Source organism: Myripristis murdjan, chromosome 8 (genome assembly GCF_902150065.1).
Source record: "Myripristis murdjan chromosome 8, fMyrMur1.1, whole genome shotgun sequence".
Classification (NCBI taxonomy): domain Eukaryota; kingdom Metazoa; phylum Chordata; class Actinopteri; order Holocentriformes; family Holocentridae; genus Myripristis; species Myripristis murdjan.
This window is the reverse complement of record NC_043987.1, coordinates 28576156-28601381: the sequence shown is the minus strand read 5'-3', so window position 1 is coordinate 28601381 and position 25226 is coordinate 28576156. Positions and strand designations below refer to the sequence as shown.

Genomic DNA, 25226 nt, shown 5'->3' with positions numbered 1-25226 from the left:
AGGACGGTGATCTTTGACGTCCTCATAATATACAGCCCGAAGCTGCCCTGTGAATGCAATATACCATATCTAAGCAGATGTGCACCTATCCCAGGAGATCCCTCAATAATATGAGGGTCACCTTCTTTCCCACTCTGTATACTGTGTTACTATATTCTCTCTTCTCTCATGTTTTTGCATGAGGAGAGAGTAATGCTTGTTTGCTCGTGCAAGCTTTCTGTAGATGTAGGAAGTTCTTAAATACTGTCATCCCTGCTGTTATTCCCCACTGAATTAGCCACATACCACAACTGTGTCAGTCACCACATCTCTGAACACCAAACACTAAACTGGGAGACTCTGGCGCGGCTGCTGTGACGTTTCCCACCATGAACAAAGCACCAAACGATAGGAGCGAGAAGGTTGACCCAAATAGCTGACCTATAATTCTCCACTTGAAATTTTAAAGCAGGATTTTCATTAGGATAAGGTGGGAAATACAGGCACGTACACACAGTGATTGCACCCAGATTCTCAATGGAACCTCATTTAATGCCCTTAAAAGGCATTCTTTATTGTTTTAGTGCTGGTTGCTTAAAACCACCTCAGCCCGGCTGGTGCCATTTACTGGGAATTACAGGGGAATGTGTATAAAATGATGCTCAAGACACCTAGATGCTTTCTACCTGATGTGCAGCCATAAAACCAAAGGCATCTTGGCTTTGAATGATTCACTCAGTGTAAGCATGATGTAGCTCCAGTGAAGTGTGGCAACCACAGATACATAATATATATGTGACATTACTGTACAATATGGGGAATCACAATTTTTTACTCTAAACTGAAGCAGCTTGAGGGGAAATGTAAGGGGAAATTGAGGGAGTTTGAGGGATAAATCATATATATGAGTCTGAATGGAAACCAAACCAAATAAAGGAGGGGAAAAAAATCAATGTCAGTTTGTCTGTTAGAGCCCTGCATGTACAAAGAAAGATTTTCTTTAGTCTCCAGTGTTTGATATCTGGGATTTATGAAAAAAAAAAAAAAAAAAAAGCCAGCAGGTGCTATTTGTGTGGTTACTGCTTGTGAATATAAGAATACCTCATTGTTTTTGACTGGGGAAGATCTAACTTTATTCACATGCAGGGCCAGGTGAGTGCCAGTGCTTCTCCGTCTCCTGAGGTTTCTCTCTCAGACGGTCTGTTAATGCAGACCAGCCATGCCGGGGAAGAGAGGCCGACCGAGGCAGCGCTATACGGAATACTAATGCCCTCTGTCGTACACACACCCCTTACACCAGCCTCTTTTTTTGTGTGTGTGTTACTCTGAAAGCTGCTTTACCACATCTGAAAAGCCATTTTCACAGTGTTGCAAAAGTTATCAAAGGTCTGCCGTGGAACTTTGATCTCAATTTTGTAGTCTTTCTCTCGCTGCTGTACAAGGGAGGCAATTGGGAGACGCCCCGGGTTTGTGCCCTCTGGCTTTAAAGGCTGCAGGAGAGAGAGTGAGTTACACCCGAAGGATGAAGGTGTACGAGCGGTCAGGATGAAGACGTTGATGCGAGGTGACAGCTGATTGACAGTAATGCATGAATCCCGGGCCAATCGCCACGCGTGGATGGCCCGCCTGCAATTACCAGCCTGTCCGTGTGACAGTGGCGCTCAGGCCGGGATTGTGACCCCCGATCTGAGAGGCTCAGAGCCCCGGCCGGTCCCTCTCTCCCGCCATCCTCTTTCACACAAGTCCCCTCAGATTACCTCACACTTTGATTCCTGCCAGAGGAGAATAGGGCTGCTCTCTGAATCAGCAGCCAGGCAGAAAATGTGAAGAGAGGTGAGCAGGCTGCATAATTGACTTTGGGACTGAGACGAAGAATTCAGGCGGAGGTGGTGTATCTGATGGTGGCCAGCATCACCCACCCACCCACCCACCCACCGCTTTCCTCTCCGTTTAGATCCGTCTCCCTTCATTCCTCACCAAATAAACGACGACGAACACAAGCAACGCAGGTGCCTGCCCGTTTGACGATGTTATATTTTAATGACATCCCCTTTTATCCACAGCTATTTTTGGGAGAGTCTTCGGACTAGATAGTGAATGCAGGGGTGGCGGCGAGGCTTCTTCCTTTTATTAGCCTAAATTTAAAAGAGAATCCCTTGAGGGCCTAACCCATATCCACAAATATCTGCAATGGAAGAAACTGGCAGAAACAATACACTACACAAAGCATGTAAATGTTTCTTCTGTTTTTGTTTGTTTTTTTCCAGGGAGAAACTCTTTGCATTCCAGGGCCACAGCCTGCTGATGTGGAATTAGTCGCCTTGAGGTGGTTAACCCCAAAAACAGTCTACTTCAGCGAGCACACCACTCAGGTCAGACGAGAAAAAAAAAAAAGCAGGCCAGCTATTGGTGCACTCCAAAAAGGAAGCCTCTGGTGTTTTCTGTCTGAAAATGATGGTGTTAAATAAATTTGAACCGTGCTTCCAAAACTCAAGCCAACTTGCAGGGATCCGTTGCTGGTCGAGCAGTTGTCAGAACGCCATTTTGGCTCAGCAGGGGCACAATCACTAGAGGCACCGATCGTTCATTGTCTGATTATTTTGTGTATATATTGTTTAATCTCATCATCATCAACATTATACAGACCCAGAGTCTTTCACATCTCTCAAATCTGTGTAAAATTTGTAAAATAAACTAAATGAATACAGGTAAATGCTAAAATTTGGCTCATCACACAGTTATGCAAAAAAAATTCATGGATGAAGTTTGGCGACAAACTATTCGAAACTCCTCATGCTTGTGTTCTGTACCGAGCAGTAAGCATCGTTTCATTTATTTATAAGATTAATTTTTGGCATTTCTGCTTCATTTGACAGTGACGGTAGAGAGAGAGGGGATGACATGCAGAAAACAGCTTGGGCTTGGATCCAAACCCAGTTTTGCTGTGGTCAGGACTCAGCTTTGATAAGTGGTACACACTCTACCAGGTGAGCTACTGGGGCTTTCATTCAGTGTGAGCAGGGTGGGGGCACATGAAGTTTTGTGGCCCAAGGCCCCATGACCCAACACTCCGGCCCTGCTCAGCAGTGGTTATTTTGAAGGTTATTTCCTTCCCCTTGCTTGGCACTTGGGCCTGCTCAGGTAGAGGTGGTCACGGTTGCTGGGAGGGGCTTTAACAGACTGAAGGTCCGGGAGCCATGAACGCTCATCTCATCGCTTCAGCCTCCAGGAAACTGGTGAATCACCGGCGCACTAATCTCAGGAAACTCCTGTTTACCTCGACTTCAAGCACCTGTCTTATCTGAAGAGGGAGTACACGAGGAGACCCTCCTGATATTATTGATGCATTCAACATGAAGTTGTCTCACTCTTGGCTTTGAATTTAGTTCAGTGATATCTGCAAAAATAAACTTTTTTTTCATTAGCTTAGTTTAGCGTAAACAACTGGTGATGCAATTCAAAGCTTTACAGAGAAATAATTTAACTCCACTAGTATGGTGTGTGTGTGTGTGTGTGTGTGTGTGTGTGTGTGTGTGTGCAAGATTGTGTCTCAGTGCCAGACCTGCAAAATGTTGTCAGAGAGGGAAAAAGAAGTGCTGGGTCTGCTCTATAATTGAAAGGTCAAGCCTCGGAAATCAAAGTTCATTCTCACTGTGATGCAGGAAACAGCTGACACGTGTCATGTCATGACGCCGACGCGGGCGGGCCAAACCACCATCAAAATAAAAATAAAAATATTGCTTACACATCCCAAACTCAGTGGTTTGCCCTGCAAAACCTTCGTTTAATCATGAAGGCTATTTAGTGTGTCGGACCCTGATGATTTTAGCAGAGCTGGCAATTATGCAACACTGACCCCTCTAATGGATTAATTCCCTCGTCTTAGACTCATTGTTGCCACAGGCAGAGATTTTCACTGTTACCACTCCCTCAAGTGGTAAATGGAAAAAAAAAAAAAAAAAAGTCATTCTCTAGTGGAATATTACCATGTCGGATGATTTTAGCTTTGGCCTATGGCCTCATTCACTTGTTGGTGGAGGCTCAGACGGCTCACTACAGCCCCCATGTGTACAGATGAGAAAAATGTCTCTTACTTCCTGTGCTCTCACCATGTGGGCCATTTTCTCTCCCCATGTCTGTTTCCTGGTGTTTCTCATGCTATGTATGTATTATGTTATGCACACTGGGTTTGAGAAATGCATGTTTTAAATAAGATTTCATAAATTTTGTTAAATTGCTGATGCCTGCAATGCTCAGCAAATCTTTGAGCCGGCAATATTGAAGAACGTCACATGAATGGCTCTCTTCAAGGGGGAGGTTTGTTGAGATTTATGTCAATGTCTTAGCTTTTTTTTGAGACATCAGTAAAAATATACCCTTTTCATTCCATTGTACATCTGAAATTGTAATTCTCATGTCTCAGTGTCTCTTTCCACTAACAAACTCATAAAAGTATGACTATCAAACTAAAGACAGTGTGATACTGCTTTATTCTGCTGAAAAAAAAAAATCTATCTTCATATCTTTGCTGTATGTACACTGCAATGCAAGACGTTTTTCCTCTCATGTGGTGAAACCACACAAAACAAATAAAAATCTCTTACAGGACAACATTTTGTCCATGCTGTAGTTAATTTAAATGATGCACTCAGTCAAGTCTTATTTTCTGAGGTTGAGTTCAGTCCCACACTCCTGGCTGGGACTTCAGCTGGCTTTCAGTCTCTTGGTTTCTAAGTTGTGCGCCGCTGCCTCCTCCTGGTCTCGTTTGGCACCTCGGCTCGCCTCCACCGTTTCAGCCTCCCTCTGCTCACAGTTTCCTTCTGCGCTGCTTCCTTTACTGTGTTTCAGCTCCCTCCTCTCTCTCCTCTCCTCCATCTCACCAATTTCCTCAGCAAAGAGAGCTTTAAGCGCTGGAATGAGCCTGGGGAGAACTCTGAAGTCTCCAAAACGGATCTGAGAGAGGAGGAGAGAGAGAGAGCAGTCAGCAGACGGGTAGGAGGTCTGTTGTCTTAGACAGGAGCTGCATAAAAGCGAGCTTTCTTCACACAGCTGTGCCAGACGACAGGAGTCTGACTGTCAACCTATTCCACATTTTACACCTCAAACACTGGAGGGGAATACCTGGGAATTCCTGTTATGCAAGAAATGCACCAATCAGTGATGGGAACCAGATTATTTTTGCAAAAAATTAAAGTGATCAACTTGTCTAGCCAGACAGTGATTACATGGTGTTTAAAAAATAATAATAATAATGATGATAATAAAATTATTATACAACACTCCTGTATATATATATCTATACTTCATTTCATTCTAACTCAGTTACATTTATTTCTGAGGGCTGAAATAAATTATTTTGTTGTTCTGAAGACAGTCATTACTAAGAGTTTGCACTAGTTTTATTTGGAAAAGTTTTCTTATTTTTTTACTATGGAAAAAATTCTGACAGATTTCTGCATATCTAACATTTGGCAGATTTGTCTAACTTTAACAAAGAAATCGAACTAACTTTGTCTAACTTTAAGAAATTAAGTTAAAAAAAAAAAAAAACTCTGCTGTTAATTACACTTAAGAAAATTGCTTTGGAACTGGAGTCGGTGAGTCAGTTATGTATTTATTCCTTTATTTATTTTTAAGATCAGTAGCAGTAACGGCCCCAAAAGGAAAGACAAACACCACGATAAAGCAGAGGTTTAGTGTCTGCTTTGGGGAGAAATGTGTCCGCTGTCATAGACACGAAGCCGCGCAGCGTCAGCCGGCTGAGAAACGATCTGCGTCTGTTGATCGGTGGCGGTTTGGGTCGCCGTCTTGCCGCTGCGGCTCAAAGTGTAAATTTAAAGACGCCTCGGCCTCCTTCAGACGGGACCTCATCTGAAACCGCCTCAGGTCTCTTCAGGTGAGCCGGCGTAATGAGAAGATTAAATCAAACAGAGGCAGCAGCAAATACATCGTCCCTCATGAATGATGCAGTCGCCCTCTGGACCAATCAGAGACAAATTACATAGATGAAGGAAAGGTCGAAGCTTCAGGCCCGCTGGGAACGAGCCAAATAGATTCTGTGGGGCCGTCTGCTCTGTCTGCTCTTCCTTTATATTTGGCATTTCTGATTGTTATACAAATGATGCCGTCACCCTTTAGGGCCGTGAGGGAATTAAAGAAAAAAAAAAACTTCAAGTGATGAAATAGTTTAGCAGGAAAGTCAAAATGGTGCAAAATCCAACATGGCCGACACTGATGGAGACAAAACTGCACTGGATATAAATCCGGTTTCAAAGGGGCGGAAAATTTCTGGTAAATTTCCGGAAGCCTTCCATAACCCTTCAATGAGATGCTAACCTGGGGAATTTTGGCAGTTTTCCAACTTGGAAACTATCAATTCGAAATAACAGGAATATAAAGAAATTAACATGAATTAAGTGGAAATTTGGGGTAATTTCTACAAACTGTATCATATACAAACAATGATAAACATTTTGTTTTGTCATGAGCACACACGCATGCAAACTAATACAATTAAAAAAAAAAAAGACATTTTTGACTTTGATTTATTTGAGAGTAAAACTTTAATCGTTTCTTTCTTTGAACAATTTCCTCAATCCTGTCAGGTCTCGGTGGCTTCTTCCTGGATTTCATCATGTGATGGAGGAATGCACAGTGCATGCAGGAGGCGTGGCCTCATGCAGTGGGCGTGGCCTCAACCGCCCTGCAGTAAGTAATGTTCTGTGTGCACGGGACTGGGGAATGCACAGTGCGCGGCAGAGATACGGCTGATTTGCATTAAATCTGGTTGTTTTAATCAAGATTATGCTGCAAGATCTTTTTTTTCCAAATTTCCTGTAACAGGCCAACCTGCAATTTTGCAAATTTCCTGTTTATTTCTGTTAATTCCCATGGAAATGGAAATGGGATTTTGCAATCCTAGATATAAATGTTATATATGTATATAGATGTGATATGAGAGCTGTAACTGATTACCAACATTTTTCGTTTTCAGTTTTGCCGGCTGTAATTTCCAACGCGTGGGGTTACCAGGTGGCTCATTTGCCCAAAGGCTTGTGGCAATCCAATCAAATCAATTGGACAGAGTCACGTTTTAAAGAACTTACTCTCATGTGGTCGAACGATATCCCCACCCGGTCGTTGAAGTCCTCGCTGAACAGAGGGATCTTGGCGTAGCGCTGGCTGAAGTGGTTGAGCATGATGAACTCGGCGTTCATCTTCATGCCGATGCCGATGGCCTGCGAGGTCGTGCTGCCAGGGCGGAGAAAACAAGCACAGAGTTTCGTCACACTGCTTGTCCCTAACTCTGCAACATGGAAAACACAAGAACCTGCAGCAGCAAAGTTAGTTTTTACTGCCCGGCAGCTCGGCTCAGTGAGCTTATCGCAGGGAAATTCAATGAAAATACACATAAAGAGTCTGCTCACTCTGCCTCCACAGTTTTTTTTTTAATTTCTTAACAAAAAGAAAGAAAAAAAAATCAATGGCACTTTCGGTGTAGAATGCAGAAAATAACAAAGCACTCAAAAGCAACAGAAAAAGGAAGTGTATTTCTTTGTCTGCCGAGAGAGAGAGCTTTTTCTCTTGCAGGGTTTTTTTTTTTGTCATTTGCATAAACCACCATTAAAGCCTCACTGAACTACTGGCTCACACCTTATGATGCACCTTTATGATATTTACTCACCTGTGTCTTTTCTCTGCAGCTTCCTCCTCCATGCCGTCTTCTAAAGTTGCCTCGTGGATGAGTAAAGTCGCATTCTTTCCTTTAAAACAAACAAACAAAAAAAACCACACACACAAAAATAAAAAAACCTGAACCTCACAGGCACTGCAGAGACGAGCGCTTGCAGCCTCGTCCCGTCCCGCAGGAAATCAATCAGGTAGTCGGCGTAATCAAGAACTAGCATGCCCTGTTTGTCCGGTGAGCCGAGCCATCTATAATGAACAGGCGTGGGATACACTCGCCGTCTCCGGGAGGCTTTGCTTGGACAGAATCCAGTCAAGCAATTTAAAAAGAGTCAATGGAGCGGGATCCCGCAGGAACCATTAGACGAGCCTGCCAGCTACGAGAGTGATCGAAAGCATTAAGAAATATCTGAAACATTTGGCAGGGCGGCCTGAAGAGTAAAGCCCCGGCCGGGATGCTCATAAAGGAGTCGGACATATTGGAAGCAGCCGCTCTATTTGCTGTAATGGATGTCTGCCTGCATGGACTGGACCGGAGTGTAATCTCACATAGCAAGCCCTCTGTTTTAAACACAACGGAGATAACAAGATCTTGTTATCACCAATAATGCGGAGAAAAGCAGAGACTCTGCTGTGAAGCTTTAAACCAATAAAACCGCACGAGGGCGGGGCACGGCGCCGGACGAAAGGCGGTGACAGAAACGCCATTATAAGGTCTTTCATGTCCATTATTGCTACGAGATGACAGATTTTACAGATTCCAGATTTCCCTCTCTCTCTCTCTCATGTGCAGCATCATGGGCTGCCAGCCGAGTTTGATGAATCAAACTTTTCCCGTTGGTTGACGGTAAACATCCTAATTGGAGCAGAGGCTTCAAACTAAGACGCTGTGAAGGCTTCATCGGTTTAATTTGACGTTGAGCGCATAACTTACTTCTGAGAAATCAAACGCATGACAAGTTTTCATCCGTCCATATCATTAACCAGGCTGGAATAATAAAGGAACCAAATTTCAGCCTCGACAGAATCTCTCTAAATGCATCATGACAGTTTGTAGCTTTATAGATGGACATACACGAAGTCAACATGGTGACTTTGTGGATTTTGATTTACCTTAATCGATCCCCCTTAAGGAAAAATTCAAAATATGACACAGCAGCAGCAGCAGTAAGGCAACATCAAAGCCAGAAATACGATGAAAATAAAATAGGAATAGGACACAACAGATCTATCGAGGACCATGATGGCTCGGCTTGTCTGGTGTGTGTGCTCTTGCTTTTTCAAACCTATGATCAAGGTGATTAACATGTCAATTTTATGATTTTTTTAAAACCATGTACCATAATGGCTCATATTTTTATCCACGTATGAAGATTATTGTAATGGCCTGTAGCTTCACAGATGTATCTCCATCACCTCAGGCCATTGGACAGACTACAAGAGTATAAAAGGATGTGGTATCCTTTCATGTTATTTAACCGTCCCCTTTAGAGCTTAATTAAAGGCTGAACATGGAGCGCGGTGGTGTCTGGACTGAGGACTTTGTTTCTGTCTCAGTCCAGCACCGACACAGTGAGCACTCCTACGTTCCCTCGCGGCCTCGAGAAGAAAAACAAAGCAGAGGTGCCCTTTCTGGAGGAGCCTTTGAACTCAGAGCCGATCGATCAGACGGCTTGCCTCCAACAAGATCTCGCCATCCAAGTTCTGCAGATCTCCACTGTTTACACAGAGGATTCCTCGGAGCGGTACTAACCCAGGTGTGCGAAGGCGTCGCAGGGCCTGGTGTCGCCCGAAAAGGCCAGCTTCCAGCCGGACTGGTGGGTGATGCTGCAGGCGTAGGCGTTCTTGCAGTGTCGCACCGGGCACGTCTGGAACTGCGAGAAAAAAAAAAACACACCACAATGTAGAACTTCAACCTCTGAGGCCTTTGACTCTGAAGGATGTGATGTTCAAACAGCAACAGACCATTTCCAGATCGTTCTTCTTCAGCAGCGTCTGGATGAATGACTTGGTCTTGAACTTGGGCACCTCGGCGCCCTCACACAAAAACCGGTTGGGTATAATGCTGAAAAGGGAAAAGCAGAGGCCGTGTTAAAGAGTGTCAGGTGAAAAATAACTCTTTTGAGAAGTGTGTGACCGACAAGAAGTTAGGCAAACAGGTTTTCTTAACTTTTCCTGTAATGCACGGGATAAACGAGCATCAGATTAACATCCCAAAAACAGATCAATCCTCCTGGGTCCCAAGTTGGTTACAGCAAGTGCCCTGATAAAATATGTTCGAACTGCAATCACATTTCAGCAGTGGATGGTTTATGTTATCGACTACCTTTCAGCTCATAAACCTTCCAGCCAAAGTGGAAATTCAACTGAACCGAATTTCCATTTCTCAAGGTTTTCAAAACAGTGATCCATAAAGCCTGAGTGCGTGAGAGCTGCAGGTTTGTATTGATGTCTGCAGGCCTCGGCGTCTACGTACTTGACATGGCTGAGGATCTCCTCACAGTGGTCGTGGTACTGATTGAGCCAGGTCATGATCTGAATCGGAGCGACCAGGGAGATAGGGCTGAACGCCTTTCCTAGTGTTGTCTGAAAATCCATAAGCATGAGGAAGTCAGTCAGTTACAGGTGCAAAGGGATGGGCAGAATCCAAAAATGATGGGAAAAAAAAAAACAGCCTCAGACCGAGTTTATGCAACACAGCTTATGCCAACACTTTCTCATCCTAATGAGAACGTGCAGCGGCTCTGAGGCTAAATGATAAGCAATGCAAAACAAAGTGAAGTTTAAACAAACGGTTCCAAATATAAATGTGGCTAAATCAGCAAAACAGCATTAGTATTCTGTAAAATTTACAAACCTATAGTCCATATAATAAAAAACAAACAACTTCTCATAACCAGAACATCGTCTTCTCACTTTGGATGATGCTACTGGACCTACGATAAGTCAACACAATGTAAGATTGAATGATTTAACAGATATTAGGATGTTTTCTGCACCTGACAGGTAAACTGACCAAAATCCTGGTCTATTACTTTAAGGATTAATCCTCATTTATCATGTCCTGCCTTTCTTTTTAAACATTAAATGACCTAAGGAGAGGTGACGACACAACTGAGAACTATTTTAAATGCATGTTTTATTATTTATTTATTTATTTTACCTACCAATGCTCTTTCCCTCTGGTACAGCAACTTCAACAGCCCCTTTAATAATTGAAAAAAAAAAAAAAAAGAAAAAAAAAAAAAGATGAATATCAGCATTAGTGGTTGTGTAGGACAGGCTACAAGCAGCTATACATAGACTCGTGCTCTTATTTCGCACTTAAAACGCACAGCCATGTATAACTGCTGTTTTTTTTTTTTTTTCCCTTTCCTTTCCCCAGCTGCTTACTGTGTGGTGGTCGGCGTGCAGGTGTGAGATGAAGACCGTGGAGATCTTGGCCAGAGCCTCGTCCACGTCGTCTCCGTAGTGTCTGCACAGCTGACCGAAGGTTCCCTCGCCGCAGTCCAGCAGCACCGACTGGCTGGCACTGCGTGGACGTGCAAAGACAGAAAGGAGAGTTAAAAAACAAACAAACAAAAAAAGACAGATCAAGTGCTTATGTTGTGTGCAGATAAGTGTGTTTATCATTCCCACCTGTTAAAAAAAAGGTACAATATGAAGAGTTCATTTGCAAAAACAGATAAAAGCCATCCTTAAAATGAATACACCTTTTTCACTGATACTGCTTGGAGTACACACACACACACACACACACACACACACACACACACACACACACACACACACACACACACACACACACACAAAGCATGATTTAGGATTATAAACATTATGCCAGGCTAAATAAACATAGAAAAAATAGAAATAAATATAAAGTAAATTGTAATAAAATTCAAAAAAGTTTGATAAGGTTTAATAAATTCAAATGGAGATATATGTTTTTGCAAATGAACTCTTCATATGTCATAATTTAATTGCTCAAATTTGCAAATGAGCAAAGCGCGGGATCACAAGTTCTGTCAGTCCGCTGTTAACCTTCACGGCTGCTGAAATTTTGAGGTAGAAAAACAAAACAAAACAAAAAAAAAGCCAATCCAGCCGCTTTGTCCAGTTTTGGGGAAAATATCTGTAGTGAACTAACGACCGGCTGTTACATTCCTTGTCCAGGTGAGCAACACCTGCTGCTTTCTGCTCTGCCATCATCCTACTCGTTGAAGTTCATTTAAAGTTTATTTAAATATCACTGTTTACGACATGGATGACAACCTTGAGGACTTGATCCTCATGGCGAGCAAGAAACAACTCCTCAGAAATACCCAGCTGTAAGGGGGGGAAATATGGAGGAAAATCTTGAGAAAGACCGATTTTTGTTGAATTTTTGCCCCTGTGCTGCCCCTCTAAGACAATTAAGAATTTCAGTGAATGTTGTGCTCGGTTGCCATGGTTTCCTCCCAACGGACAAACTAAGAAGGAAAGCTGTTAGTTTCTCTGCTGAACCCTAAAAAACATGTCTGTGAGTAAATATTTAGCCTACCTTTTTATGTTAACTTACCTGTTACCGGTGTTCTTAAGTCAGCTGATATTTGTATGGAAAATTAAAAACGGGAGCGATGCTAACGCGTTAGCCCGCTTATGGAATTTTCAATGTTAAGTTAGCATTAAGCTAATCGGCAGTTAGTTGTAACATAGCTGCTAATCCCTGATCATTTCAGCGTGTTTTTGTGTATTTGTGTTTTATATAATGATTAACTACTCAGTGTTTGTTGATGTCAAAGAAAGTTAAATACAGTATAAATTATAACAGTTTATTTATTTATTCTTTATATCTGTATTGCAGTTTCACAGTGCTTCTCGCAGTAAACATCTGAAACTTACCTGCTGACTCCTGGATGTTTATTGAGGGACCTGTTTAACTATCTGCCAAGCTAGAAATCAACTACATCCTGGTAAGTGCAGAATAGCACCTAATACATATTTGCCTTGTTTCCTCCGTCTGCTGCTTGCCCTGCTACAACCTGCAGCCCCTTCAAATATTTCTGACCTTATGTGTAAACCCAACATGTGCTGTGGTGTAAGAATACTGCCTCTAACTACGATAAATGAAATACTATTTATCTTATAATTCACTTTAAGGTCAGGGAATCCTGAATGAAGCAACTTTGAGTCAAATAAAAAATAAAAAGAAGTTACTGAGTCCAGCTTCCTGTGGACAGAGTGCTGCTTACTCCCGTTTTGGAGGCGGTTTACATTTCACTCTCAAGTTCTGATTTCTGACTTCCCGTATTGGCGGAAAACTGTCTATATTTCAAAAGAAAAAAAAAGTCAATTCCTGCACAAACCTCTTCACCTCTGCACTGATTTATTTCGGGGAGTCAGTTGACGTTTCGCTTACAAGAACCTTCCTCAAGACACAGGAGTTTCCATGTGGCACAGCGCTTAAATACAATCCATAACTGCATAATATCACACAGCTGCGTTGGAGGTGTGTGTGTGGTTACAAACAAAGCAGTAGCTCAAAACTCCCTCGACTGGAAAAAGGAATAAGAAAACAAAAACAACATATTTTTGATTTTAATTTCATGTCGGTGGTATATATATAGGATATGGTATACAGATGCTCCATGGAGTCCTATAACTTCACCCATGTGCAAATACTCAAAAGACAATTTATATATGAGCCACAACACATTTTTGGGAGAATGAGTCCACCCAAAAAAAAGGGAGAAAGGAAAACAGAATACAAAGGGAAAAAAACTATAGTGCATACATGTTATATCTTTTGGTGAGGGACTGGGTGTATCTCCATCAATCAAGGTCAAATCAATCAAGATGAATCAATAGAAAAGGGGCAAGATAAAGACCTCTCTCTCTTTCTCTCTCTGTGTCTCTCTCTAAGTGAAAAGTGACTCTACCCGACGCTAAAGGTGGGAGAAAAAAAATCGATTTTTAGATACATCGTGATGCGGACGTGGGGCGAGCTGGCATCGATGCGTTAATGTCAATAATCAATGGTTATAAAATGATAAAAAAAAAACTGGAGGAACTGAAGTATATGAGCAGAGTCCAGCCGGACGCACACAACAGAAAACAATCACTTCGGATTTTATGAAGAGGAAGGGACAAAAGACCTGGGTAAGAGCCAAACAATGTGTAAGTTATGTCACACAAATTACAGTAAATAACAGTAAATTAATCTATTTAGCATTCTTTTTAAATCATAGTTCACTACAAATACCCCTTAATTTAGTTGTCGCACAGTAAAAAAAACAAATTGTCTGAAAAATGATGCAAAAAACGATTCAATGACAATCGCAAAAATACGCATCGAGATGCATCGATCATTGCTTTATAATCGCATCGTTGCCCTCATAATCATAATCGACTCGAATCGTGAGGTGGCCAAAGATTCCCAGCTCCACCCAACGGCAGGAATTTCACTGACACCAAATTCAGCGTCTGTCTCAGTCAAACGGGACGCTTTTTTCACTCGTCAGCTCCGCTCTGCGATTTAGCCTGATCAGGTGGATGCATTTTTATAGATATTTTGTCAAGTGCAGCTTTATTATTTAATCAGAATCAGAAATACTTTACTGATCCCCACGGGGGAAAATTGGGTTATGTTTATGCGCGTACCTGATGTTGACTAAAGTGCCGCTGACGTTCCTGATCTTCATAGGAAGAGCTGATCCCGTTCCCAAGAAAACCACCTCCGGGTGTTTTTCTGCTCGCCCTGCACAACAAACACATTACCGTTATTCTCTTTTAAAATTAAAACAAACTAAAAAAGAAGACTGAGCGAATAAAACTTTGTTCAGAAGTCATCGAAGGAGCAACCGCCGAGAAATTGAGAGTAAAAAAAAAGTTTTGCTGGGCTAAAAGCAACTAAATAAATAAATAAGTGAGTTGGTGCGGCATGGCTGTCTTCCAGAGGAGAGCTCACCAGACAGCACGGCAGCATCAGTGGAGCGAAACCGCTTACACTCGTCCACTTCTCGCAGAAAGTTCGGGACCTCTGAAGCTTCTTTCACAAACTCCTCAGTATCACAAGCAGGGATGGCATCTCTAACGAAGGAGATACAGAGTTAAAGCACACACACACACACACACACACACACACACACACACACACACACACACACACACCACTGCCTGCAGAGACACTACTGGGGAAAACAAGGGATACTTCTCACTTCTGACCTTGGTACATTTCTACAGTGCTTCAGAAAAACAGGGGAGGGAAAAAAAACAAAAGCCTGACACTTTTAAGATGAGGTTTAAAAAAAAAATAAAAAATTGCAGAGTGCAGCGGTCCATTCCAGATTGTTCCCTGTGACAAGGCAGGCCTCGGAGCTGCAGAGTAACGTTTAGTAAATTGGGGGGATTGAAGGACAAACTAACCTTTGCCACTCCATTACAGGTCTGAGCTGAAACTTCAGCAGACACTCCGCTCTGATGTTAGGGACATGCAGGGCAGCCTGAGCCTCCTTAGGAATAACACACACACACACACACACACACACACAAAGAAGAGTTAGTTTTCGACATTGTACTTTACGTTTTTTAAAATCATCATTTACATGTACTATAGTGTCTTTTTTTTGACAAGCTCTACATACATAAAGTTTCTGGGTGTCACTGCAACAGTGAATATGAACAGAATATAGTAATGAAAATATAATAAATATAAATATAATACATAAATATAAATAAGAATAGGGCAAAGGGTGTGTGTGTAATAAAACAGTGGTAAATGGTATGGTAAACTGGGAAAAGTACGGATGATAGTTTTGAGAGTGTGCAAAATAACCACCTATATAGGAAATGAAAAATGAATGCGCACATACAATACTAAAAAAAAGGTAACATTGTGAAATATGCGGTATGAAACTAAGAGTACAATTATGTTTATGTCTCATTTTTATTCTGCAACTAAACTAGAACAGCTTTGCATGATTCATAGTTGCAAAAAAAAATATCTTTATTTATCTTATACTGGCCTTTTTTCCCCCCTATGATGACAGAATAAGGCAACGCGGCCCCTTCCCACAGGGCTGGTCGGAGGTGCGGGCATGTTAATTTGTGCTCTAGAACATAACCGCCATGAAACCATCCGAAAATAACATTTTATTTCTCTGGTGAACTGATTTGTTTTCGCTACCGCTGCTCCCGCTCTTCATTCACTCTCTAGGTCGCACGACCACCACTCACTCTCTCTCTCTCGCATAACTGTGCCAGAGGTGGATGACCATATAAAAAAAATCCGTGATGAGGTGTCGCAGGTGTGAATGATCACACCTGTGACACAACACTGGAAACTTAGTATTCAGAGCGGTGAGCTTTCTGCTAATAGGGATTACTTTTACAGACGTATTAACCTTTTAGCTCATTATTCTAAACTCAGGCCACATTTAATATGAAGCAACACAGCAACATGATGACAGAAAACAGGGAGAAGCATGGTAGGTCCACTTTGAAATATCATTACATGCAGTAAGGAGGACTGAGTGGGGTAGAGGGGACCAGAGACCGAGGACAGGGGGATTTGACCCCAGCAAACAGTCCGACTGTGTCTAAAGAACGTGACTGGACCTGGCCCGGTGTGGAGAGGCTCTCTGCTCTCTGAGGCTGTTTCCTGTGTTCCTGCGTCTGAACAGAGACTGAGTGACCGGGTGATGGCTCGTGTTTTCTTTGTGCAGGACTTGGTGTTCAGATTCTCTGTGGCTGGCAGCCGATGATCCTCTCTGCCGCCTTTCTGACCCGCTGCAGAACCCTCGATCCACGCTGCCTTGCCAAACCGCACACTAATCCCTCTGGTGCGGATGCTCTCAATGAGTCCTCTGTTGGCACCGGTGGGCGGCCGACGGCTCAGGCCATTTTTTTTTTTCCCCTAGCAGCCTTATAAAATAAAGCCTCCGCTAAGCTCTTTTGGCCGTGGCTGAGGTTCCTCGACATGTGCACAAGCCGGGGAACCTAAACCTGCCAACCTGCTCCGCCTCGGTCCCTCTGATGGTCGGCGGCAAGAGAGGGGAGGCCCGTTTCCTCAAGTCCAGAATGAACGCCTTTGTTTTGACTGTGTTCGGGACGAGATTGTTCTCCTCAGGCTGCCTGCAGGGGAGCTCTTTACCATCTTTAATCAACTTGAAGATGATAATGACATCTGTAAACTTAAATATGAAGTTACCGTGGGAATATGTGTTAGTGCAGCCATGGTCTGTCAGGTGGGGGTGGGTATCCCCAAGTCTGCCAGTTTCAGACGGCCAGATGGTGTTTAAGGCTGAGCTGTAGTCCAGGAAGAGCATGTGTGTGTGCAAGTGCAGTGGTTATCCAGATGTTTCCGAGCCGAGCGGAGGGCAAGGGCCACAGCATCGTCCACAGATTTGTTTGGGACGGTCGAGTTTATGATCCTCCGAATCCGTTTTTCCAGACATAACATAGCAGCTGATGTCAGCGCCACGGGCCAGAGGTCATTTATTTTGGTTATGTTTGTTCTTTTGGGAACCGTGATTGGTGTGGAACAGCCGAGGTGCTAGCTGAGCAGGTGTGTTCAGTAGCGTGTTCTTTGTTATTTTTGTTTTATTGGTTCTTTATTTTTGAATTATCCTGTCCTAGCTTCCTGCACGGCTGCCATATAATATTAAAGTATCCAAACTCCCAAGATAATGTTGAGTCTCATATCACATTATTGAGATTATATCAATACATCGCCCAGCGCCGAGGTTAAGAGGTGGTGCTATTTACGGTTATAAATGATTTTAATTCAGGCTCGGTGGAAACACACCAAAACCGATCCTTTAAAAGAGCATTTAGGTAGGACGTGTCCCCTATCAGTGTGTGTCACCGCTGCCGTTACCTTTGATTTATATGCCTTGAGTTCTGGGAAGATCTCTGGGTGGATCATATTCAGCTGAGCTTGAATCTTGTGGCTTCTGATGTTGTGGACCGTAGACGCCTGCTCATTGAGGATCAGATGCTCCGTTGTCGACGGAAACCTGAAGAAAACACAGACAAAACTCTTAGCCTCGACCTGTGAAACGACAGATCTGGAAAACGAGAAGCCTCCGCTGAGTCTGGCTCGAACGTGAGTGAGTGAGGGAGTGAGTGAGGGAGTGAGCACCTCTCCATCCACTGCTTGTACTGATCCGTTTTCAAAACGGACTCGGGGGTCATGTGCACCACCAGCGCAGCGGGGTCCTCCGTCCCTCCTCTTTGGTACCTAAAGTGAACGAAACCCCTCAGTTAAGAGACTCGACCGACTCAGTTTGACAAACAAATACTTCTTAGATGTAGTTTCAAAGACCGTGCAGAATCCGCCACCGGGACGCTACCTGCTTAACTCCTGATTGGTGCATACGGCTTCGGCGAACTCCTCAGAGGGACATTCGATGACGATGAAGACTGGGCCCGGGTAGGTCGGGGTGCACACGTCCTCGGGGCGAATCTACGGGACGACAGGAATACAGTCAACCCTGAATTTGGAAGATACCACTGCTCTGAAAAAACTGCAGCCTGGTGAGAAAGTATCTGCCCAAAAAAACATCTGGAAAGTTACCTCTTTCCCTTCGTACGTGATGGTTTTCCCATCCTTGAGAGCCGCAATGAGTGGGCCGATCGCTGCTGTGCCGCTGCGAAAAATAAAAGGAAACAAAAAAGTTTAGTAATCTCATCGCCTGCAAAATGATATAAAGAAAAAATACATTTAAAAAAATAAATAAATAAAAAGACAAGCTGGTTTTAATCCATGAACACCGAGTTGGAATAATCCATTACACCTAAACACACTCCATTTTTTTTTCTCTCTCTCTCATTTTCTTTTCATCCTGTTGTTCTTAATTATAGTTCATTGTAGCTTGTCTGTCTGTCTGCTTGTTTTGTTGTGCCATTAAAAAAAAAAAATCTAACCAGGTTAAAATAAATTAAAATAGATACCGTGGCATATTGACATTTAATAATTTACATGCTAAACAATTACCCAGAATTTACAAAGCAACAATTAACAAAGCTATAATCAGAGTAATACTTCATTGTTTCACTGAGTTGTGCACTTGACATGATGGAAAAGTCTGAAATAACATTTAGACAACTACCACCATTACTACTGCTACTTCTGCAACAACAACAAATAACAAATAATAACAGTAACAATATTAAAAATAGTAATGAAATCCATGCATACTTGTATCCCACAGACAACCAAAATGGTATTCAGCAATTCTACAATAATGTGTCATCAATAAACAGTTTCATATCCATAATATTTAAGGTGGACTACACCGACCAGATTTGGTTTTTAATAAAAGCTTAATATCAGATTTGCAGCAACAACTCAAGTGAAAATCCACTTACACGGGCAATCCGAGCTCCTTGGCTTGGACAACTAAGAAATTTCCTTTTTTAGGGTGGAGCTGAAAAAGAGTTAGATATATATAGAGAGAGAGAGAATTAACGAGAGAGCTCTTCCATGTGTGTTCCACTCAGAGGATGACGACATTTGAGACGACCCACCTTGCATACGAAGGCAACCACCAGCGACGGGTCTCTTGTGGATTTTGTTTTTCCGCCTGCAAAATATTTTCACAGACATCTCAAAAACCGCACTGAGTGTCAAACACAAGGTGACGTTACACTGTGTATTGCTGCACTCATAACCGTGGATTTCACAGATTTTATTTTGTTTTTCTCCTCCGTCTTGCTCAGAGCAGATGATTAGTCAGAAACGGGGAATCGTACACCTGCTGATGTAAGTGAGACAAATGACTCAGAGCCTCTAATCTTGCCCAATCCAAAATGTGCACTGACATACACATTAATGCATTGCGAATTTATATGCACTGAAAAATCAAGTAAACAACAGGAATGAGAATTTGAATCAATACAGAGATACATAAACACAGGAGGTAAGGTAAGGTAATGTCATCAGGCCGGTCCATGACCACAAAAAATTAAAAAAAAAAAAATGTTTTATTTAAAAGAAATGTTCTATTTCATGTACTCTACTGGGAGCCTGCTTTTCAATATAATACTTCTGTCTCATTTCATATTAAAGCTAGCTCTCACTGATAGGTAGAAGTTATTAGTACATATGTTATTATGAATCCCACTGCAGTTCTGGGCATACCCATTCGCTAAAACAGATTTGATATAAACAGCCAGGAAAGCCCTCAGTATAACCCTGAACACCTAACCCTAACCATGTGGACGAATCTTGCCCAGAACTCTGGTGGGATTCATAACAGCTCTTCCCAAACAGTACACACTCGACAGGCTTTAGCTATCAAACAGGTTTACTGTGAGCGAGGCTGGTTGAGACTGAATCTGAAAACCAGAAATTAATCCCGGTCAAGACTCTTGACAGGATTTCTCCTCCCGACTGCTTGAGAATATAAAATCAGCCCATAATCCCGGGCGTGGCCTCACCTGGACTGGCTGCCCGCTCGTTGCTGTTGTTTGTATGGGCGTCCTCCTTGTCCTCTGGACTCCACAGCTCGTTCCTGTGGGAGGTGGGGCTGCTCCTCCCCGAGCCGGGGGACGGCCTCCTGCCATCGCCTCTCAGCTGGGCTACGCAGCCGGGACAGAAAAAAAAAAAAAAAGCTCTAGATCCCAACTTAAAGACTTTTAGAGGGATGTAAAGACTCAGATATGCAGAGTGGAAAAGACAAGAGAAAATAAATGTGTACTTACCAAATATTGGCACTTGGTAAACTGTCATTGTGTCGTCCGTGTATGTCTCGGTGTACGGTCGAACCGCTGTAAGTTCATGATAGGTAAATATTTCACAAAATCTAACAGATTAAAAAAAACAAACAGTTATTCTCTTGGTCTAAGCAACAGCAACAAATTCAACATACACAGTTTGATGTCCTCCAGCGGTCCAGAAAACACCTTGATGGCATTTAAGTAGCTCTCCTTTATTGAAGAAGGCAGATCAGAGAGAGAGAGAGAGAGAGAGATTTTAGGTAATTGCAAATGACATAAAGGGAAAAAAAGGTGTTACAGAAATGTGTCATCACTTTCTCACCAGCTGTGGAGGACCAGAGAGAACACACTCAGGGACGCCGATGTCCTTCAGGGTTAATATCATGCCTGCAGGGGAAAACACACACACAGCTGGGTGAGGGTGAAGCAAAAAATATCAACCGTGAATCTCTGATAATGAATTCTGACAGAGAGCACGAGGTTCCATAACTGCCCGTTATCTGAGCAGAACGTAGACAGATTACTTGTGTTAAAGGCAGAATGAGCAGGATTTTCCCAGCCAATCACAGCGCACAGTGCCAGATCGACAGCACCACATCCAATAGAGACCTATGAAAAACTTGGGACGCAGACCGAGCAAAAAAGGAAATCTAGCAAGGCGAAATGCCAAGCGGACAAAGCTCGTTCCACCGCGAGAGTGAATCTGGGGTTGGCTTTCACCGACTGGCGAGCGCCGAGGGAGGTCATTTCATTCCGTCAACATCCTAGGGGAAAAAAAAAAAAAAAAAAAAAAACTTGCTGCCGGAGGTTAGCTAAGCCAGGGACAAGGGGCCGGCTTTGAATGTTGGGCTTACAAACCGCAGCTGACAAATCCTCCTCATTCTGCCTTTAAAGTGCTGAGTGATCACATGCGCCTTGAATTATCTCAAACGTCTCACGTCTAAAGCCAAACAGTTAAGCGTCTAAAATTACATGTGGCTCCATCTGGTTGTTTTGTGAAGGAGATAAAATTGACATGAAATATTATACTGAAATACTGTTGTAAAGTGACTGTGTTCAGCTTCGTCACTGCACAACCTGGCTAAATCAGCTGTACCTTGTTAACGATTCTTCATTTATTTTCTTGAATTTTCAAATCTATCAGTCATACAATGAAAACAATGAAACTTTCTATGAGTGCTGAGCAATATGATGAAAAAAATCCTGTTTTCAGACAGTGAGATTGCAATATAATTCACAATATTACTGATAGTTACTGCATCGTCATTTCCATTTTCACAGAATTAAATGCTAAAGTGATGCTTGTTTGACTTCACTGGGGTTCGTGCCAAACAAACATGATTTCTCACACCAGAACACAGTTTGTGGGCCAGAGCCCCTCTGGAGCAGCGCAGCACTTTATGGGATAGATAATGGGATTTTGTCATATTTTATCTTCAACAAAAAACTGCAGCTCCTGTGATTTGGATATTGCACTTGGCCAAATTGCACTTTCGATAATATTTTGATGAATTGTTCGGCTATAATTAATTTTCAGTGCTACAAGTCTTTGGATTACACTTGTAAATAAGCTAAAAGAAAAAAAAAGGACTTGTAAATAAGCCAAAAGAAAGGAAGAAAGAAACATGACTTGGAGATTAGCCAAACCCCCCCCACCCCCCCCCCCCCCCCAAAAAAAAAAAAAAGAAACAGCAAACCTGATAAACCCCCGACGTTCTCCCAGCTCACTCTGGTCAGGAAGATGTTGTCTAGGCGAGCAGCTTTCAGCCTGGAGGGAGGAAACAGACGGATCAACAAATTAGGAGCTTTGTACATCAAACCTGCTGAGAGTAGGAGGAGGAGGAGGATGATGCTGCATGTGTTTCTATGGCCAGTAACAAGTGGCCTAGATCTGATTTTTTATGCCAGTGTGAACAGCAAAAAAAAAAAAAAAAATACATATATATATATATATATATATATATATATGAATATGACATTTTCAATTCTGATTTGAGCCACTTTCACATGTGATCCTGAACCGGATTTGAATCTGGTTCCTGCTGAAGCTAAGCAGGTGTGGGCTCGGCTAGAACCTGGATGGGAGACACACTGGGGAAACTCAAGCTGCTACTAGGAGTGGTGTTAAAGGGCCACTAGGGGGCGGTCTTCCATCTGGTCCTAGGGTTAGGGTTAACTGCTACACATCAGTGGTGCTGAGGTGAGTCTCCCCCCTTCACTGTGAGGCGCTCTAAGTGTCTGGGCTATATAAATATAATCCATTATTATGATGATGATGTGAACGCTCTTCACGTGTTTGTTTTCTTTCCATCTCTATCAGAGCATCATTATTAACATCATCACTGCCTCCTTCAGCAGCGGAGGGTCAAATAGTCCAGTAATTTTAGGCCAAAATTGGGGTCAACCTAGGACAAATTGCAAGAGAAGCAAACTCAACTGATTTTGTATCCTCAGTTTGTCCTGAGTGAGGGAAAAAAAAGTCCCAAGAAATCCCATTGGTGGAAAGTTTTGAAAATCACCTATTTAGGACCACATATTACCAAAAAACACTGTTTTTAACACACAGGGGAAAGGGATCAAAATTTTACTTTCAGATATCACTATAAAAATTCACAAGTGGATTACACACACAAAGACAAGAAAAAAAGTCAATTACCAGTTCTTTGAATTATTCTGTTTTCACATGCATATCACACATTATCTGATTTGATATGCGCTAATAAGGAATATAAGGAATAAATGCCAGAAGAGACATTTAAACAGTAAATTAAAAGGTTGCTATATATATAGTAACCTTGAATTAAAAGGTTACTATATAACAGTGAATTAAAAGGTTACTATATATATAGTAACCTTTTAATTCACTGTTTAAATATCTGTTCTGGCATTTATTCCTCATATTCCTTATTAGCGCATATCAAATCAGATAATATGTGATATGCATGTGTAAACAGAATAATTCAAAGAACTGGTAATTGACTTTTTTTCTTGTCTTTGTGTGTGTAATCCACTTGTGAATTTTTATAGTGATATCTGAAAGTAAAATTTTGATCCCTTTCCCCTGTGTGTTAAAAACAGTGTTTTTTTGGTAATATGTGGTCCTAAATAGGTGATTTTCAAAACTTTCCACCAATGGGATTTCTTGGGACTTTTTTTCCCTCACTCAGGACAAACTGAGGATACAAAATCAGTTGAGTTTGCTTCTCTTGCAATTTGTCCTAGGTTTTTTCATAAAATGACTGGACTAAAAACCAAATTTAACAGACACACAGGAAGATGCTTCAGCCCAAGCCCCTTTTCTGCCTCTCTGCCACCACAATAAACTGTTAGTGTGAGCCAATGATATGTTGTTGTAATAATAATGAGGAACAACAAACAAATATACAAGTACAATAATAATATAATAATAACTAATCTAAAACAATAAATACCACATGGAATAACTCTGCTAAACTCATAAACAGCATTCAGACAGGAACCACGTCTGTTATTGTGTTTTTATTACTGTATGTTGTGCGATTTACGGTAATGTGTTTTAAAAACTGTTGCAAAGGGGCGGAAAATTTCTGATAAATTTCTGGAAACTTTCCATGGGAAGTTAAGCTCGAGAATTTGGGCAATATTCCAACTTGGAAGCTTTCCACGGGAATTAACGGGAATTACCTAGAAATTTGGGGTTATTCATACAAACTGTATCATGTGCAAACATAAATAAACATTTTGTTTTGTCATCAGCAGACATGCGTGCACACCAATACAAATTGTAAAAATAATATTTTTGATTTATTTCTAAGAACGTTAATCGATTCTTTATTGAACGACAAAAATAATAATAATAATAATATTGATTAAAATAAACATATTCCCTATGAACATATAAAATGAAATCACCCCATCCCATTTTTCAACTGTTACAGGCTAACCTGCAGTTTTCCATATTTCCAGGTAATTCACGTTAACTTGACTTGATTTAACCACACTGGCTCTGTGGTTATGACTTCATTTTTATAAATAAATCCCCTTTCCTCCTGATCCCACCTGCTGTGCAAAAAAAATCAATATAATGAACAGCTTTTACTTCGTATACATATAATAAAGACAATATAAAAACTGGCTTCAACACCATGGAAAGTTTCCAGCTTTGAAACAGTTTTTCCAGCCTTGTTTTAAGCATCATGTGAAGATGATGTGTGCGTTTTGTGCGGGACTGAGGCTTACTTGTGCTCCTGCATGAGTCTCTGCGTGCCCTCCCCGCAGTTAAACAGGCACCTACAGACACACAGACAGGTGTTTAGACAGACAGACAGGTATGATGCAAAGCTAAAAACATGTGTAGTGTGCAGCCTGTCTGTGGCTCTGAGCCGGTCTACCTGTTGAACTCGGAGAACAGGTAGACGGAGGGGGCGCTGTCCCGGCTGCCCGCCCCGACCACCTGCAGGTAGACGGTGGCGGGCCCCTGCACGTCGCCCCTCCGGCTGCGGGCCTCCTTCACCTTGACCCGCCGCAGCGTGTCCCTCTGCTTGGCCTTCCTGGCGCTGGTCGCCATGTCCCGCAGCGGCTGGAGGACAGTCCGGGGGGAAGCTCCGCCTTTCACAAACAGCAATGCAACCGATTTCAGCCTCAGATGAGCCGCATTCATAATAAAAACACGGCGAAATAAATATTAAAAAAAATAAATAAACGACATCAAGGAAACCAACGCTGGCAAATCACAGGCAACAGCACTCAGTACCGCTCCGGGGAGACATTTCCACTCGCTGCTCGGAAAAGGACATTTGTTACCTAAAGGGAGATACTCGTCCAGTACGACAGAGCTGGACACATGGGACACTTCTTCCGGCATCTACTGATGATGTCAAAAC

General features: G+C 42.3%; 1 protein-coding gene and 1 long non-coding RNA gene across 7 annotated transcripts in view; one reads left to right on the top strand and one right to left on the bottom strand.

Moving 5' to 3' along the window:
• The window catches only part of LOC115364117 (uncharacterized), a 10418-nt gene extending 3731 nt beyond the window's left edge, over positions 1–6687 (top strand). For 2 of the 4 annotated variants that reach the window (XR_003928637.1, XR_003928638.1), the window contains exons 4-5: positions 2247–2351; positions 2856–4463. This is a non-coding gene — a long non-coding RNA (uncharacterized LOC115364117). Of the gene's footprint in view, positions 1–2246; positions 2352–2855; positions 4464–6584 lie in introns of those variants that run through there. The other 2 variants (XR_003928640.1, XR_003928639.1) reach the window with 2 other exon arrangements.
• Positions 4451–25226, bottom strand: elac2 (elaC ribonuclease Z 2). Of its 3 annotated transcripts, none has more exons than XM_030058546.1 (25): positions 25147–25226; positions 24735–24951; positions 24583–24633; positions 22062–22132; positions 20687–20751; positions 20517–20574; positions 20350–20415; positions 20086–20226; positions 19174–19229; positions 19015–19073; positions 18221–18293; positions 17997–18109; positions 17786–17884; positions 17522–17660; positions 15070–15155; positions 14612–14733; positions 14305–14401; positions 11059–11197; positions 10833–10871; positions 10142–10251; positions 9631–9730; positions 9419–9539; positions 7664–7742; positions 7086–7230; positions 4451–4932 (listed from the first exon to the last, which is right to left on the bottom strand). In XM_030058546.1, the coding sequence occupies exons 1-25, from the start codon at positions 25205–25207 to the stop codon at positions 4684–4686; spliced, it is 2556 nt and encodes an 851-aa protein (XP_029914406.1). In that variant the 5' UTR covers positions 25208–25226; the 3' UTR covers positions 4451–4683. The 3 variants fall into 3 exon arrangements, with proteins under 3 accessions (XP_029914406.1, XP_029914408.1, XP_029914407.1); XM_030058548.1 differs by having other exon boundaries at positions 25065–25185; XM_030058547.1 differs by having other exon boundaries at positions 25097–25185.

Bases quoted from the DNA above. Each gene is read 5' to 3' on its own strand.
- elac2 (XM_030058546.1), bottom strand. From the start codon at position 25,207: ATGCCGGAAGAAGTGTCCCATGTGTCCAGCTCTGTCGTACTGGACGAG. The intron at 20,575-20,686 runs GTGAGAAAGTGA...TCTTCAATAAAG, and splicing joins TCTCTGGTCCTCCACAGCTG to GAGAGCTACTTAAATGCCAT. The intron at 20,227-20,349 runs GTAAGTACACAT...CCGGCTGCGTAG, and splicing joins TTACCAAGTGCCAATATTTG to CCCAGCTGAGAGGCGATGGC.